This window comes from Lycium ferocissimum, chromosome 12 (genome assembly GCF_029784015.1).
Source record: "Lycium ferocissimum isolate CSIRO_LF1 chromosome 12, AGI_CSIRO_Lferr_CH_V1, whole genome shotgun sequence".
In the NCBI taxonomy this organism is placed as follows: domain Eukaryota; kingdom Viridiplantae; phylum Streptophyta; class Magnoliopsida; order Solanales; family Solanaceae; genus Lycium; species Lycium ferocissimum.
The window spans coordinates 55,374,086-55,390,248 of NC_081353.1; the positions used below are offsets into that span (position 1 = coordinate 55,374,086).

Genomic DNA, 16,163 nt, shown 5'->3' on the forward strand with positions numbered 1-16,163 from the left:
TCTTGATTATTAAAATGGACACTTATTTTGAACCAATAAAAAGACTACAACAACATATCGGTAGTAATACGCCACAAGGTAATCCTGGAGAGGATAGAGTGTTTGTAACTCCAACTCTCTCTCTGTTAGAAAAGAGAAAGCATTGCTTTCGAAAAATTTCGGCTCAAGAAAAATAAAAAGAATAATTGAACACTTATTTTAAATCGGAAGAAGTAATTTGGGTATGCTTTTGACCATTCACTCGAAATCTTTCATTTCTGGGGATGCTTTCCCGATTAAGGATAAAATGTAGCAGCCACCGCGAGTCACCTCTCTCCCAACTGCGAAGTGCCACTTTCCTTTTTCTTTGTTTTTGGAACATACGAGTCTATTTTTGCGTAATACTCGATTTGTTTTAATTTATATGTTAACTCATTTAATTAGACACGAAATTTAATAAAGATGAAAAAACTATTAAATTTTTAATGTTAAATAATTCACATATCTTTTATGTGGCTGTGAATTATTACATCAAATTACTCCCTTCGTTCACTTTTACTTATCAATTATGGATTTTGCATTATAAGTGAAGTGCATATTTTATCATAATATTTATATTGATTGATGTATAATGATTTGGAATGAGTAATTAATGTTAAGAGTAAAATAAGAAAATTATTTTTCTCTTGCTATGTGAAAGTGGATAAATAAAAATAAAAATTTTATTTTTAAAATAATAAATTAAAAGTAAAAGTGAATGGAGGGAGTAAATTGTTTTCAAATATAAAAAATAATGATTATTTTTTATACGGATTGATAAAGAAGTATATATTATTGAAAACGGAGGGAGTAATAAGTTCACACTGTCCCCAAACAGAAACCCCCCAAAATAAATAGGGAGTTTTGGTTTCAGGGGTTTAGCTGAAACTAGAATTCTTGAAACAACACCCGACCCGACTCGTTTTTCCATTTCTCTGTGAAAATGGTGGGCTTCCATGTTCGGCGAATTGCCCATCGCCTGACTCGCTCTTCACTTCTTCTTCATGATTATGCCTCGGTATTGTGCATATTTATATATATACACATTCATTAATTGAGTTGATTATTGAGAAGTTGTATGTATTCTTTGTAGGCTCATGAATCATTCCTGAAAGTGGGGTTTAGGAGTACTTACAGCACGGTGGCAAAGAATCGAACTTGGGGTTTGTTTCCATCCAGTTGTTCTAATGGTATGTTATACTAGTTTCATTTGCATCTGGGGTTGTGTTAATTTAGTAAAGTTACTGCCTTTTTGTATTTTGATATTGGTTTATTCCTCTGTTGAATTGTGTGAAGGAAAAAAAGAGTGGTTGAGAACTTGTGTATGAAAACCAATGTAGGTGCACGATGAAGCGTTGGGCTATTGGTACAATTTATGTCTTGCTTATGTTGTACTCCCTCGGTCCCAATTTAAGTGTCTTAGTTTGACTGGACACAGAGTTTAGGAAACAAAGGGAGACTTTTGAATCTTGTGGTCTTAAATTAAAGATGTGTGTAGTTCTTTAAAGCTTGTGGTCTTAAACTTGCAATGTAGAATGTTGGAATTGGGAAACTTACTATGTATAGAAAGAGACGCTCTTTTTAGGACAGACCAAAAGATATTTAAATTGACAAGGTATTTATACTAGCCTCATTTGCATCTGGTGTTGTGTTAATTTAGTAAAGTTACGGTTTTTTTTTGGTATTTTGATAATGGTTTATTATGCCTGTGTTGAATTGTGTGAAGCGAAACAAGAGTGGTTGAGAAATTGTCTATGAAAACCAATTTGAGGCTATTTCTGCAGATCTATGTTCTACTTATGTTGTAATATTTTGCTATTAGTGTGTGTTGGAGGGTGTCGTGTTAGAGTCATTTGCATCTGGAGTTAAGTTAATTTAGGAAAGTTGCAGCCTTTTTGTATTTTGATATTGATTTATTTTGCCTGTGTTGAATTCTGTGAAGCAAAATAAGAGTGGTTGAGAAATAGCCTATGAAAGCCAATTTAGGTGTAGACTGAAGCATTGGCTATTGGGGCCAATTTATGTTCTACTTATGTTGTAATATCTTTGCTATTGGTGTGTGTTAGAGGGTGTTACATTATAGCCCTTATTTTGTACCTTGGCTTGTTTGTGAATTTAGTAAACTTGCAGCATTTTTGTATCTTGTTTTCTGTTTCTTGGGTGGAGTACATATGCTTATATTATTTTGAGGATGGTTAAATTTAGTAAACAGAGCACAAAGATTGAGCCAAAAATTACATACAGTTCAGATCCTTTACATTACTCTAGGAAGCTGAGGAAATCTATCATCACATCCACAGAACTGACATCTTCTAGTTTACACCAAAAGCCAATAAAGAAATACATCTATGCTTTAGTTTGTGAATGTTAGTATTATATTTGGCTTCAAAAACAGCTTTGCTTCTACAGAATTGATACTTTTATTAGTATTAGTACTTCTGTAATTATGCATCTATGATTTCACAAATTTATCAAAAGAGTTTATACTTTTATCATTTTCTTTTCCTTAATTTCACATAGTTTTAATCCTTAAATGATGATAATTCTTACTAAATAGGAAGTTAAACGAGTTCGATTTCACAATAGTGGTGCTTTAAGGAGAAAAGTTTCCAGCCGAAATACAATGGAGTATTCTCAGTGATTAGATTTTGGTTTGGCTAGTAGACTGTCCTGTATTATTTAGAACATTATGTATAAGTTCGTTGAAAATTTGAAATTTTGAGTAACTTACAACTTTTTTGAATCTGATGACAAGCAAGTATATAAATAAGAGAGCACTAAGGCAGTGCGAAGCCATATTTACAATAGAATTCCACCCCTGCTAGAAAAAAAAAAATTTGAGTTTACAGTGAACCAAGCAAATCTACTAGGGATTCTGTCTCCTCTAAGCTACTTGCTTTACACCAAAAATAGAATAATAAGTTGCAATTGATCTTGAAATTCTCGAGAGGAGTGTGATTGTTGTAAAAAATTCTTGTATATCTCTTCTTCCGTACTGTCCACCATATACAAGCAGTCAAGCAGGTATCATTCTCCTCCAGTTCTTGAGTTTTACTGCTCCTTCATTATAGTTCCAGTAGCGGAGCATTTCACTAGTGGTAAAAAATTCTTGTATATCTCTTCTTCCGTACTGTCCACCATATACAAGCAGTCAAGCAGGTACCATTCTCCTCCAGTTCTTGAGTTTTACTGCTCCTTCATTATAGTTCCAGTAGGGGAGCATTTCACTAGTGGTAAAAAATTCTTGTATATCTCTTCTTCCGTACTGTCCACCATATACAAGCAGTCAAGCAGGTACCATTCTCCTCCAGTTCTTGAGTTTTACTGGTCCTTCATTATAGTTCCAGTAGGGGAGCATTTCACTAGTGGTAGCTGGCATATCCCAACTAAGTCCCACAATGCTAAGAAAGAGTTGCCATAGCTGGTTAGTGATAGGGCAGTGGAGGAAAAGCTGGCTATTACTTTCCAAATTAGAAACACATAGAGGACATCTGGAGCATAGCGGAAATCTCCTTCTTTTTAGATTTTCTCGAGTTAAACAAGCCTGCCTTGCCACTAGCCATGAGAAAAGACCACTTTTAAAGGAGCCTTGACTTTCCAAATAAACCTCCACAGCTAACTACCTGTGATCTGCCCTGTGTTGGATAGGGAAAGATAAGCTGATTTAACTCTGAAGATGCCATTCCTGCAGCTCTTCCAGGAAAGTGAATCCCTCTTCATTTTTAAAACCTTGGAAAGTTTCCAGACTCTTGAAAAGTTCCACTGCTCTTTCAAGATCCCAATCGAGTAGGAGTCTTTTAGAAAAATAACACTCCATCCATGTTGACCCCACAATGTTTCTAGCTTGGCTTCAGAGAGTGTGGGTTTGCTACAGAATTCAGGAAAAAGGTCTTTGAGAGGGTCATGCGCCCATGCCCAAGCCAGTTATCAGTCCAGAAGAGAATCTTCCCACCATTTCCTATCCTTATGGTAGTGTTGTCAAATAGAGAGATCCAATGAACTCTGATGGCTTTCCACACCCCCACCCCATATAGACTATTGACTGCTTCAGAGCACCGTATGGCCCTGCTGTCCATCTTTGTCATGAATTGCCCATCTCCACAAAGATTGGATTCCATATTGTATCTCCATAGCCACTTCAGGCTTTGTGGTTCTTGAGGTTCCTTATGCCCAGTCCCCCACTCCTTTTACTGGTTAGAAGAGTGCTCCAGTTAACTAAGTGAAGGGCTTTCTTGCCTTTATGTTCTTGCCTAATAAAGCAGTCCTTGTATTATGGTTTAATCTCATCTGTGCTCATTATTTATCCAACTTACTAAAATGAACCTTCAATTTGTGTGAAATGAACCATTATATTTGGGTCATTGGTGTGAACTAAACATTAACTTTTGGATAAACATAACAATTTCTTGGAAAATCCATAATGTACTCTCGCTCAGGGCTAATGTAGCACATATTGGTCTAAACAACTAGAAAAGGCTTAGTACTTTAGATTGGAATGCAACAATAGCCGTTGAAGTTAAAAAATAATTCTAATTGTTTTTTTTTTTTTTTTTTTTGCTTCTTTTATGCAAGAATTGCAATATTAATAAAAAGAACGTCGTGGAAATGCAAATGTTAAGATGGATATGTTATATTTAGCGATATAAGATTAGACAAGATTTGAAATCATATCTGATAGAAGATGTAAGTTACGCATAGAGGATAAACTGATAGATGGTTTGGTCATGTTTTACATATACATCCAAATGCACTGATCCATAGATGCGACAGTATAATGATTGAAGGTGATAAAATGAGACGAGGTAGACTTGAAATCACATCACGGAAAATTGTACTATTAGATAGAATACTTACAACCTCGCGGAAGTTATGATGACTTGATTAAGACATAACAGATAACACAATGGAAGCAAAGGATTCATACATGTACTACCAATTAGTGTAGATTGAGGTTTAGCTATTACTGATACACATTAGGTCCTCTATTTCCAAGAGTCTTTTGTTCGGTAGAATTGCATATCAACATAGGATCAAAGGTGAAGTTTACCTCTACTTTTCACAAAATTGCCCCGTTTGAGTATTGGAATGAAATTAGCTTGAGTGAGGTGGAATGAACATAGAGGATTATATACCTAAAGTTTGGATTCAGGCAAAGTTATTGTTGTACGCCAGAACTGCCATTATCCTCTTCACCTAAATATCAAGCCCTTCCCTAGTGTTGCATTGCTCAACAAAGGTTGGAAGGTTGAACCTAAGTGGCAACGACATGGTCACAAATATTAAAGCAAGTGGCAATTGATAATAGTTAAAAGTAATATGATTTTATGTATCCATCTTGTATAACAACCACTGTATGCTATTTTTGTGATTAAAAATCCTACCTGGGTTTTGGTTCATCACCAAAGGTACACAAAAAGTGTAGTAGGCCTGCTCGAGTTCGAATTTTGGTCGGTTCGGTGAACCGAACATGGTATTTGGATGGAGAATGGTAGAGGGGAGAACCTATTATCCGTTGACCTTCAGAACTGGAAACAACTAATTTCTCGCTTATGAAAAAATAATAATAATAATAATAATAATAAAGGAGGCAGTACGATAGGCTTGCATATATGTGACAGACCATGTTGCACAAGTATTAAGATTCATGGACCTAATGTGATTTCATGTTCTAAACTACTTCTTTTCTCCTTTTACCCATTGCAGCCACATTAGCTTGCACCCCAGGGACATCATATGGACCCTTGTCGAGATATCAAATCTTGCCGGACCTGGTCAGTAGCTTTGCAAGATAATGTAATACTTGAAAAGTTTCTTGAAATTATTGATTATGAGACTCTTTAGTACCCTATCCTGTTGGATTTTGTTTCTTTTCCATTTTTTCATTCTAAGAAACAAATTTTTAATTTGAAATTTCATATCATTCTCCTTTTACCTGAATTCGGTTCTTTGTCTCAGAGGCATAAACAATATAGCACTACTACAGGGAATGAGGAAAAGCAAACGTAAGTTATGTATGACTTGTTAACATTATTTTCTTTTCTTTTACAGTTGCTTTCTCTTTGAACTAGGACACGTAGGATTTCTTTAAACGTGAGATGAAGATATTGTTGCTAATTATGCTTATTCAAGAAAATACAAAAAAGATTTGTTGTTAATTACTGTTGACCTTACAAACAAGAGAAAACAAGATTGTTCAACATCTTAATTCTCAAGGGTTATGAAGCATGGCAGTTTAAATTCGCCATATAAATTGATTGAAATTGTGAATGAAGTTGTTTCAATAAGGATTAGGACCTTGAATTTGCTTCTTGGGCAAGGGGAGTTCATGCAATGAACTTGGATTTTCAAGGTCAATTAGGGATGGATTGGCAAATTTCTAGAGTTTATTAATACTTGATTTGTTCTTTTATTGAGTTCTCTTTAAGAATACAATTGATGTACGGATGGTTTGATCCATGTCGTATTTGGTTTTAGCCCAGTTAAAATTGATATCATTAGTCCTGTAATTACTATCAATTTTTCTAATTAATTTAACTTTACTTCCTTTAGAAGTTGTTTAAAAAAGTCATAATTATAACCCAAGGGTGTGGCCTAGCGGTCAATAAGATGAAATAAATCTGATTCCCCGATATATCTGATTTTTTCTTCTCTAAGCTACTATTTTCATGGAACTTATTTACACATGCTCCTCGTAATCTAGATTTATGAGTTCCCAAGCACTGCCTAGAGATTGGGCAATGTTTTATGTTTTGTGCATCTTACGATCTTGTATACACGCTGTGTTTCTCTGCCAAATAGTACTTTATTTCACAATACATGGTTAATTTGATCTTGGATTGCAGTCCAATTTCTTGTGGCATAACTTCACCTCTCATATGGCTGGTGGGGTGCCCACAAGATTACACATATCTGCTTTTGTTCTCCTCAAACTTCTACATGTTCTCTCTTTGCACAGAATATCGGTAACATTTGTTGACAAGGATGGAGAAGAGAAGCATATCAAAGTCCCTGTTGGAATGTCTTTGTTAGAAGCTGCACATGAGAATGACATTGAGCTTGAAGGTTAGCCTTGTTGAGGCATATGCTAAATCTCTTATGTTGATTCAATATTGGCATCCTTAACCAGTTTAGTCTAGATTTTCAGGATGATATACGGCCTCTATGAATCTGGTCACTGCTTTCAGTTAGTTTGCCTTTATTGGGCTGATATTGTGATCAAACTTTGCCACCTTGCAATCGTTCTTATCCAAAAAACATAGAGTAACTAATTAATAGATTAATAATCTAAATTCACATTTTGACTCTTGGAGTGAATGTGAGGGAAGACCCTGAGTTGTTTCAAAGTTGGTGAAAGTGAGTCTGAATTCAAAGAAATTCAAAAGGAATACTGGGAGCACCTCAAGTGTTCTCGTACTAACATTCTTTCCAAATTATGGGGTAATCTTTCAATTTCAATTTTACCTTTAGACAATTAGTGCCTCATTTACACAGGTCTGGTTAACGATACTAAGTGACACATCAGTCCTCCTACAATTAGGATTGTCTACCAAAAATGCTTTGGGTGTGACTGGTGAAATTTACATTTGTTAGCATATCTACCTTTCGGTGCCATATCGTCTGTTAAGTCTAACCAAACAAAATTGGCTTTGATGCAGGAGCATGTGAAGGGTCACTTGCCTGTTCCACATGTCATGTGATAGTTATGGTATGTAATCCTATGATTAGGCCAATGCCACAAAATTATCTGGATCAAGATTTCATTTGAACGTTGTGATGTTGTAACTGAGCTACATTTGTTATCTGAACGTTGACGACTCTGGACAGGATGTGGACAAATACAACATGCTGGAAGATCCAACAGACGAAGAGAATGACATGTTGGATCTTGCGTTTGGCCTCACAGAGACGTAGGTCCCTTCTATTCATATTATTTTTCAGTTATTGTAATATTCTCAAGCTTCTCATATATTCTGCATTTGTTCTCTGCAGGTCTCGTCTAGGTTGTCAAGTAATTGCAAAACCTGAACTTGATGGAATTCGGGTAGCTCTTCCTGCAGCCACGAGAAACTTTGCTGTTGATGGCTTTAAACCGAAACCACATTAGAGAATCTCTAACATGGATAAAGGATTACTCATGGGTATCTACCGAAAATGAAAGCCAATTTTGTAGGCCTCTTACAAGTGAGTGTATAATAATACCTTTAGGGTGAATATGGCATCACATATTATGCTGGAAATTGTGACCAAAGTCAGCTGTTGTTTAGGCATTTAGTCAAAGAAAATGATTGATTATTTTATTAATAATATCCAAGGCTTAGCTACTCTTTTTGTCGATGTATCTTTTCACTAGGTTTTCATTTTTGACTTTGGTTAAACATTTGTACCAAATCAACATTAAAGTGTCTTATTGTCATTCAAGGATGCTTCAATCCACAACTCTTGGCAGGTGTATTATGTTTTTTTTCTTTGTCGTTTTAATATTTACTTCTCTATATGTATGCAAAATATATGTCACTGTTCATGAGAGTGTAATGGATGATTAGGCAATATGAAGTATCTCTTTTGGTTTCCCTTTGTTGTTGGTTCTTGTTATACAGGAGGAAAGTAATTGAATGATCCAATGTGCAGAAACAAGAGCCAGCTATCCAAATAGAAAAATCAAGACTTCTCTTTTCTCAAGATTTATACAAGGTTTTTTGAAAAAGAAAAGGAAGTATTCCAAGTTATAACTTTAAGATAAAATATTCGTTTATCAGAAGTTATTTTAATCCTTCTTTGGTCGGTTGTTGGAGAACGTTTGTTGGAGAAACGGGATCTTTAATCCTCAACTTCAGGGAATCAATCAAAGAGAAAAAAACCGGGGAATTTTCTAAAAATATATTCTTCTATTTAGGTTAATAAAAATGTGTTATATATTTGTTCCATGTTTTCCACACTTGAAACTTTCACAGAGAATAACGTTACCTTTTATCATCCACAGTTTGGGAGAAAATATTATCGATTTTATTTGATGCATTATTGGGGTGGTATGCAAAAGAAAAAGAGAGAAAGAAAAAACAACTAAAAGAATTAAAATTAAAAATGAGTTCAAGATCATCGTAATTTAGGGTGAATCTTGCATCAGTTTCATACATTTGCTTGACAATAGCCCAACGGATCATTAATTTCAGTTATGGCCTTATATTTTGTAAGGTACTAGTTTTAGCGTACGTGCGTTGCACGTGTCAATAAATTAAAAATTATATACTAAATAACAAATCATGTAAAAAAGCAATGGACGTTAAAATAGATACAACATTTATTTAAATGACAAAAATAATATTATTACATTGACTTAGTTATTGACTTACGTGTAATAAGTATTTAGATTTTCCACGTGCATGAAATTGAGGAACGACTAATTTCTTTTAAGTACACATAATATTGCTATCACAAAAACATTCTTAAGCTTGAAAATTTAACAAAAGAATAACCAATAACAACTAAATTTCTTAAAAGTGCATGAAATTATTATCACAAAAGATATCCAAAAATTTGGAAGTTTAACGAAACAATAAACAATAACTACTAATTTCTTAGAAGTACATGTCTTCGTCATCACAAGAATATCCATAAGCTGAAAATAAATGAACTATAAACAACATATGAAGATGGATGACAAAATAGATTTTTGAAAACAAAACTTTGTTAGGTGAAATAAAAAGCAAATTATATCGAGCTTAGTTGTAATCAAACAAGTGAACAATGGTCATACCAAGCTGAGAGGTAAATTTATTGGTGACTATTGAAATTAAAAGCTAATACTCCCTAAAAAAATTGATGATGAAGACCGTAGAATAATAACTTCTTTTACAAAAATACTAGTTTCAGCGTACGTGCGTTGCACGTGTCAATAAAATAAATTCTATGCAAAAAGAAAAAGATTATGTAAAATAGCAATGGACATCAAAATAGATACACTATTCATTTAAATAACAAAATTGTACATTGAATTGAACTTTTACGGGGTATTTATATATTATCCTTGAAATCTAAAGAGAGAATTTCATCTATAAAAAAATATTTTGATATTTAAAGGGTTAGATTAAATTAACTTAAAAAATGTTATTAACTATAGTTAATGAGTTAATGAGATAAGTTTTAGGAAAATACTCACTAACATTGGTAAGATAAATCTCAACTCCCACAAATTTGGAAACCAATAATATCGTTACTTACTATAATCATTACTTTTATTTTTATATGTTTTACATTCAGATTTTTTTAATGAGATGAAACTAAGTAAAATTTCAATGTAATCCTCTTTTTTTCCTTTTCTTTTTCTCCATCATCTCTTTCTCTCCTCTACAACCTTTTGATTAATCTACCCTTTTTATTTGCAAGATCATATATCGAATAATTCATAAAAAAAATTAAAAAAAATATACAACGCACTTTTCGAGTTCAATCCCGTCTTAAACTTTTTAGAATGAATCGTGTTTTTTTGTTTGCATTTGAATTAGTAAGTGGTCCTTAACTAACTATGTTCTTAATTTAGAGATATGATGAAAAAATCAAATGTGGGAATAATATTATTTTATGATTAAAAAACAATAATTTTGTAATTACTCGGTAGTCACAAAATCTAATTTTATTAAGATAAATTTTATAGTTGTATTAACGATAATAATTGATATTAATGGGTTTCTAAATTATGAAAGTGTGAGATTTTCTTGGAGATTGATTTCCCAAATTAAATCCTTAACCATAGTTAAGATCTATGTTAAGTTAATTCAATCTAAGCCTTTAAATAAAAAAATAAGACACGTGTCAATCATCTAACTATGCACTTAAGGAAATGGAGGGGAGCCTAATCCTATGAATTGTAATTTGTACATAGTTTATTTAGGACTCCATTTATATGTAAGGAATTATTAATTACTATACTACGTAACTGCTTGACACTAAATAGGTTTCACAATCAATGTGTATCTATGGCTCTTTCTCTTTTTCTCTTAAAGTAGAACTCTTATTTATTTTAATTATTATAGAATAAACCTTAATATATGTTGTACTACTTAGGGCAGATATTGAGATAAAAATATACAATTATTGTACATATACTACTTACCGGTACGTGAATCTGCTTTACTCCATATGCAAAAAGTAAAGCACCATTTGTAATGATCAGATGGTGACTTTGGCTGCTGCTTCTTCAATTCTTCTTCTTTCTTTTTTTTTTCTTTTTTTTTTTGACACGAACTAATTTTAATATAGGTTGTTCCAAAATTTTACCTAAAATATTTAAAAATAATTAATCGTTTAAAATTGTTGTTATTTTTCTTTTACAATTCTGTAATATTACATAGTTCAAATAAGGAAGGATTTAATACATAACTTTTAGTTGGTTTCAAATTCCTAAAAATAAGAAATATAATTAATGACTATTCCTAAATATATTATTAGGAAAATAATTAAATCACTATTTTAAGTGTAAGCGCAATTTGTACCTTGTCGCAATAATATTAATTTTTTTAAGGAAATAATTATTATTATGTTAAAAATTGATTTGAATCATAAAATAAAAGTGTAGATTACCGGAGATGATAAATATTGATCATAAAAAGTTAATTCAATGAAGAACGAAATTATACATTAACTTCTCAACCATTAGTTATTATGTTCAGCGTTCAAATTTTTCTAGTAACTTGGCCAAAATAAAATATTTTGCCAACTAAAAATTTATAGCAATACAATCATCAATTAATCGATGAAATAACATAGTGTAGCATGGCGGCATCGACTAAAAGTAACGTACATAAAAGAAATTAGATCGGTTAAAGAGACTTATTGCACTATAGTTCTTCCTGCTATTCAAATAGTTTTTGACCTATCAATTCCACGAAAACATACATAAAAGATATATTTGATCCTTTATACAACAAAAACATACACAGTGAAGTCCCACAAAATTTGATCCTTTATGTATCATATAACTGCATACATTCATAAAGGAGATAGATAAAAACATAAGTTAATGAAGAAATTTTTGGTGAATGGAAAACATAAGTTAATGAAGAAATTTTTGGTGAATGGAAAATGAAGCAGAATTAGTAACAAGGATCTTACTAACCTTAATCTCGATAGTCTTTGCTACGAAAGACGAATTCTGCTAACCAAAAAGATAAACAAAGGCAAAAAATAATATGATACTTTATTGTCATGAACACAAACTGATCAAAAGCTTCATGTTTGGGCACAAATTAACATACCAGAGGCGGTGATGATCTAATTCAACATTTATATCTTCTGCTATTACTTGGAAAAAAAACGATCAGGATGAATTTAAGAACGCGCATTGCTGCTATTGTTTCATACCGAGACCGATGCTATCAACTCATTGACCAACGAAACTCGTGAACAAATTGAATTAAAACTATAGTGCTAAAAATTTTCTCAAAAAATCTCAATTTACAATTAAACGAAACAAGAATGATTTTTCTCTCTTGATTTGGTGTAATACTCACACTTTCAATAAAGTGTTTTCCTCATAATAAAACTTGCTATGTAATTTTTCCATCACCCTTTATATAGCATCACCTATGAACCTTTTTCCTATTTAGTTAAGGTGATGATTTATTTGGGGTTCAAGTCTAATTCTATAATTAGACTTTTATGGAAAATTTCCATGGAAAAATCGGAACCCATTAACTATTGGTTAAGCATAATGTCGAGACTTTTTATGGACTTTCCATAAAATCCAATACCACAATTGATTTCTTTCCATAATATTTTATTGAAAATAATAATAGAATCCATTTCCTTTTATTAGAACTGTTGCGTAGTCCATATGGACTTAGACGTCAAACCAATTTCAAATTGGTTTACTCATTATTAAATTAAACTAATAATTAATTATTTAACTAAAATAGTAAATAACTATTTTATCTATTGTGGAATCTTTTAATGAGGCAAAAAGTTCAATTAACATTTCTAAGGCCCTTCGTGCTTTTAATATAGTATAGATTACCACGTATATTTTCTACCAACCATTCATTATAAATTCAAATGAGTGTTTTTTTTTTTTTTTGGGTGTAAAAAACACAGCATAATTTTCTTTGCGTAATCTACATAGAGTTGGGCATTATTATTATATTATATTAGTAAAGCACAAGCAGCTAACCCAGTAACCTATTCACATATGGACCTGATTGTTTATTCGATGGGTCTGTTGATAAGTTAGCTTTAAAGATCAATGGTTCTATCAGAGATTTTGCGAAATAAAACTTTCAATTCTTTGTCATATATTCTCAACTAATTGAGCATAAGAATTTCTTTATATTCTAATATTAGGAAAATTTCGATTGGGAAAATGCCATAGTTTAATTTTTTTGTATGAACGTCGATGCCTTTGGACTTTTTTTTTTATTTGGAATATAACAGTGTCACATTTTCACAAATTGATAGGTCAAGAGATTCACTCCCCTGTTTAAAATATAGTGGTTCAATTTCATTCGCTGCTATATTATTTATGTATTGAGATTGTATACGGTGAAAACCGGATATGATCCAAACCGGCGATAGAGAAGGAGTAGGAATATACCGGATGTTACCCGGTCCTTTCCGGGGAAAGGGTCTGTACCGGAGTGAAACGAGCCTCTCTTCTCCGTTATCGAAACGGCCAAGTCCGTTGCTCCGAGCGTCCGTGGCCGTTGTCCCGTATAGCTGTTGTCCCGAGCAACCGTTGATCCGAATAGCCGTTGCATGGGGACCACGCGCCAATGGCGTCCTGTCATGACCAACTACCTACCAAGCGTGTGTCAGACGGCGCAGTCAGTCCAATCCCACCAAATCCGTGCAGATCTGTCTTTGCTACTATTATTTTATTGATTCCTAATTGTGTGAGACTGGAGAAGCATACACTATAAATAGGACACATCCCCATCCCTTGAGGGGTTGGCTCCTCCATGCTTTCTAAGAACACTTGTAATAGAATAGCCCATATATACAATCTTTCTCTTAAATTCTGATTCGGCCAAGGCTGTTTTGTTCAAGTTTATAGTGTGATTTAATCCATCAAGTACTCCATACTGTCCATACGCGATTATATTCGCAAACAAATCACCACTGTTAGCCATTTCACTAGAGAATTCTTGAATATATACTCTCTCCATCTCATACATACCAAGATCCAAGCACATATCCTATACCCAATTACAAATTAAATTGATTATCCGATTTCGGGGTAAAACGCATTTGGCGGCCACCGTGGGGCTAGGATAATAGTTCTTAGTCTTGATTTTTATCAAACTCATCTAAATCGTAACGCCACCCCCGTTCGTCTCGTCAAAAACGGATCTATGGGCGTACGACGTCGGACAATCCGGTCACGTTAATAACACCGAAATTGTGGCGAGTAAAATGAGGGGAGCGAACCACGGGACTACCAAATCCTACTGATCCGAACCCCATTAACTCGAGGGAGGGGCTCAATCGACAAAACACCGTGGATCAAGAGAATGCCGCCCTACCGGCCACCGATCCTCTAAGAACTCGTAACTCCGTTACATTGTCTCGAACCCAAAGCCAGAGGGAACCGGAGGCACCAAATGACGGCATAAATTTGCGTCTGATTTTTGAGATGTTGCAGGAACAAAGAAAGCAAAGAATTGCCGAGCAAGGAATGGCGATTGCCCGGTTGCAAGGTGGACAAGGGAAGGGGGCCGGAAAAGGCTATGGCACGTCGGAAATTGGAAGGAACGAGCCACGGATGGTCGAGAGTAATGATTCTCGGGGCCGGTTCCTCCACCGAGGTCCCGAAGATGCTTGAGACTTTGGCAAAACGGGTGGATTCGACCGAGAAGAGAGTCGAGGGAGAGAGACATACAATTCTCGGGTGGACCGGATACGGGGCTCCACGCATCAAGGCCGAATTCGAAAAGGTACATTCAAAGGCCTTTTCCGAGCGCGGCCCCGAACCGATCCCGAAGAGGTTCAAAATGCCCGACATCCGGAAAGTACAACGCACCACGGACCCGCACGAGCACGTGACCTCGTATACTTGCGCGCCATAAAAGGTAATGATATGGAAGAAGATGAAATTGAGTCGGTATTCTTTGAAAAAATTTGGGGAAACTCTTTCGAAGGGAGCGCTGACGTGGTATGACCATCTACCCGAGCACTCGATCACTTCGTTCGAAATGCTGGTCGACGCCTTCGTAAAGGCACATGCCGGTGCATCAAGTGCGCAGCCAGTGCCGACATCTTTCGGATAACTCAAAGGGACGATGAGTTACTAAGGGAGTTCGTCACCCGGTTCCAGAGGGAACGGATGGAATTACCCCCGGTGCCAGAGGAATAGGCCGCACAAGCTTTCACAAAAGGGCTCAACATGCTAAGCTCGGTCGCCTCGCCAAGTTGAAGGAGAATTTCACGGAATACGAGGCCGTAACACGGGCCGATGTCTACAATGCATGAATCGAAGATTCGGGTAGAGGATGATCCGTTCGAGCTCTCCGCAAAGTTGAAGGCGGACAGAGGTTTCGAGAAGCCGAGGAAGGGTTATGAAGCAAAGTCCGAATCATCTAAAGAAAGGTTTCGGCCATACTCACACCCGGAGCGATCAAATTTCAGGTCGGAAAAGCCAAGGGAAGGCCCGAGCCACTTCTCAGGTCGAGATAGCAAGCTGGACGCGCGCCCGTTAAACAGCGGGGGCTCTCGTTCAGAAGCGATACCGGAAGTTCAGCCAACAATAAAGGTCCTCCAAGGATTTCGGAGTACAACTTCAACGTCAGTAGCTCGGATCTTGTCTCGGCCATCGGTCGTGTCCCGGATGTGCGGTGGCCGAAACCGCTAAGGACAGATCCGGGGCAACGGGATCCGAGCATGGTTTGTGAATATCACGGGACCCACGGTCACAAGACTGAGGATTGCCGCCAGTTGAGAGAGGAGGTAGCCCGGTTGTTGAAAAACGGCCACCTCCGAGATCTATTGAGCAAGCGAGCCAAAAACCATTATAAGGAAAGGGAAGTTCATCAGAGGGTCGAACCAGTTGAACACCAGCATATAATCAATATGATAGTCGGGGGTATTGACATCCCTCGATTTCCGGTAATGAAGCGGACAAAGATTTCCATTGTTCGGGAAAAACGTACCCGAGATCATTT

At 35.3% G+C, this 16,163-nt stretch overlaps 1 protein-coding gene across 1 annotated transcript; it reads left to right on the forward strand.

The window, feature by feature from the left end:
- Positions 1 to 832: 832 nt before the first annotated feature.
- Positions 833 to 8,454, forward strand: LOC132039897 (adrenodoxin-like protein 2, mitochondrial). Its single transcript, XM_059430450.1, has 8 exons — positions 833 to 1,036; positions 1,112 to 1,208; positions 5,722 to 5,789; positions 5,974 to 6,020; positions 6,974 to 7,080; positions 7,674 to 7,723; positions 7,843 to 7,925; positions 8,008 to 8,454. Exons 1-8 carry the CDS (start codon positions 962 to 964, stop codon positions 8,120 to 8,122), a joined length of 642 nt encoding a protein of 213 aa, XP_059286433.1. The 5' UTR covers positions 833 to 961; the 3' UTR covers positions 8,123 to 8,454.
- Positions 8,455 to 16,163: the final 7,709 nt, after the last annotated feature.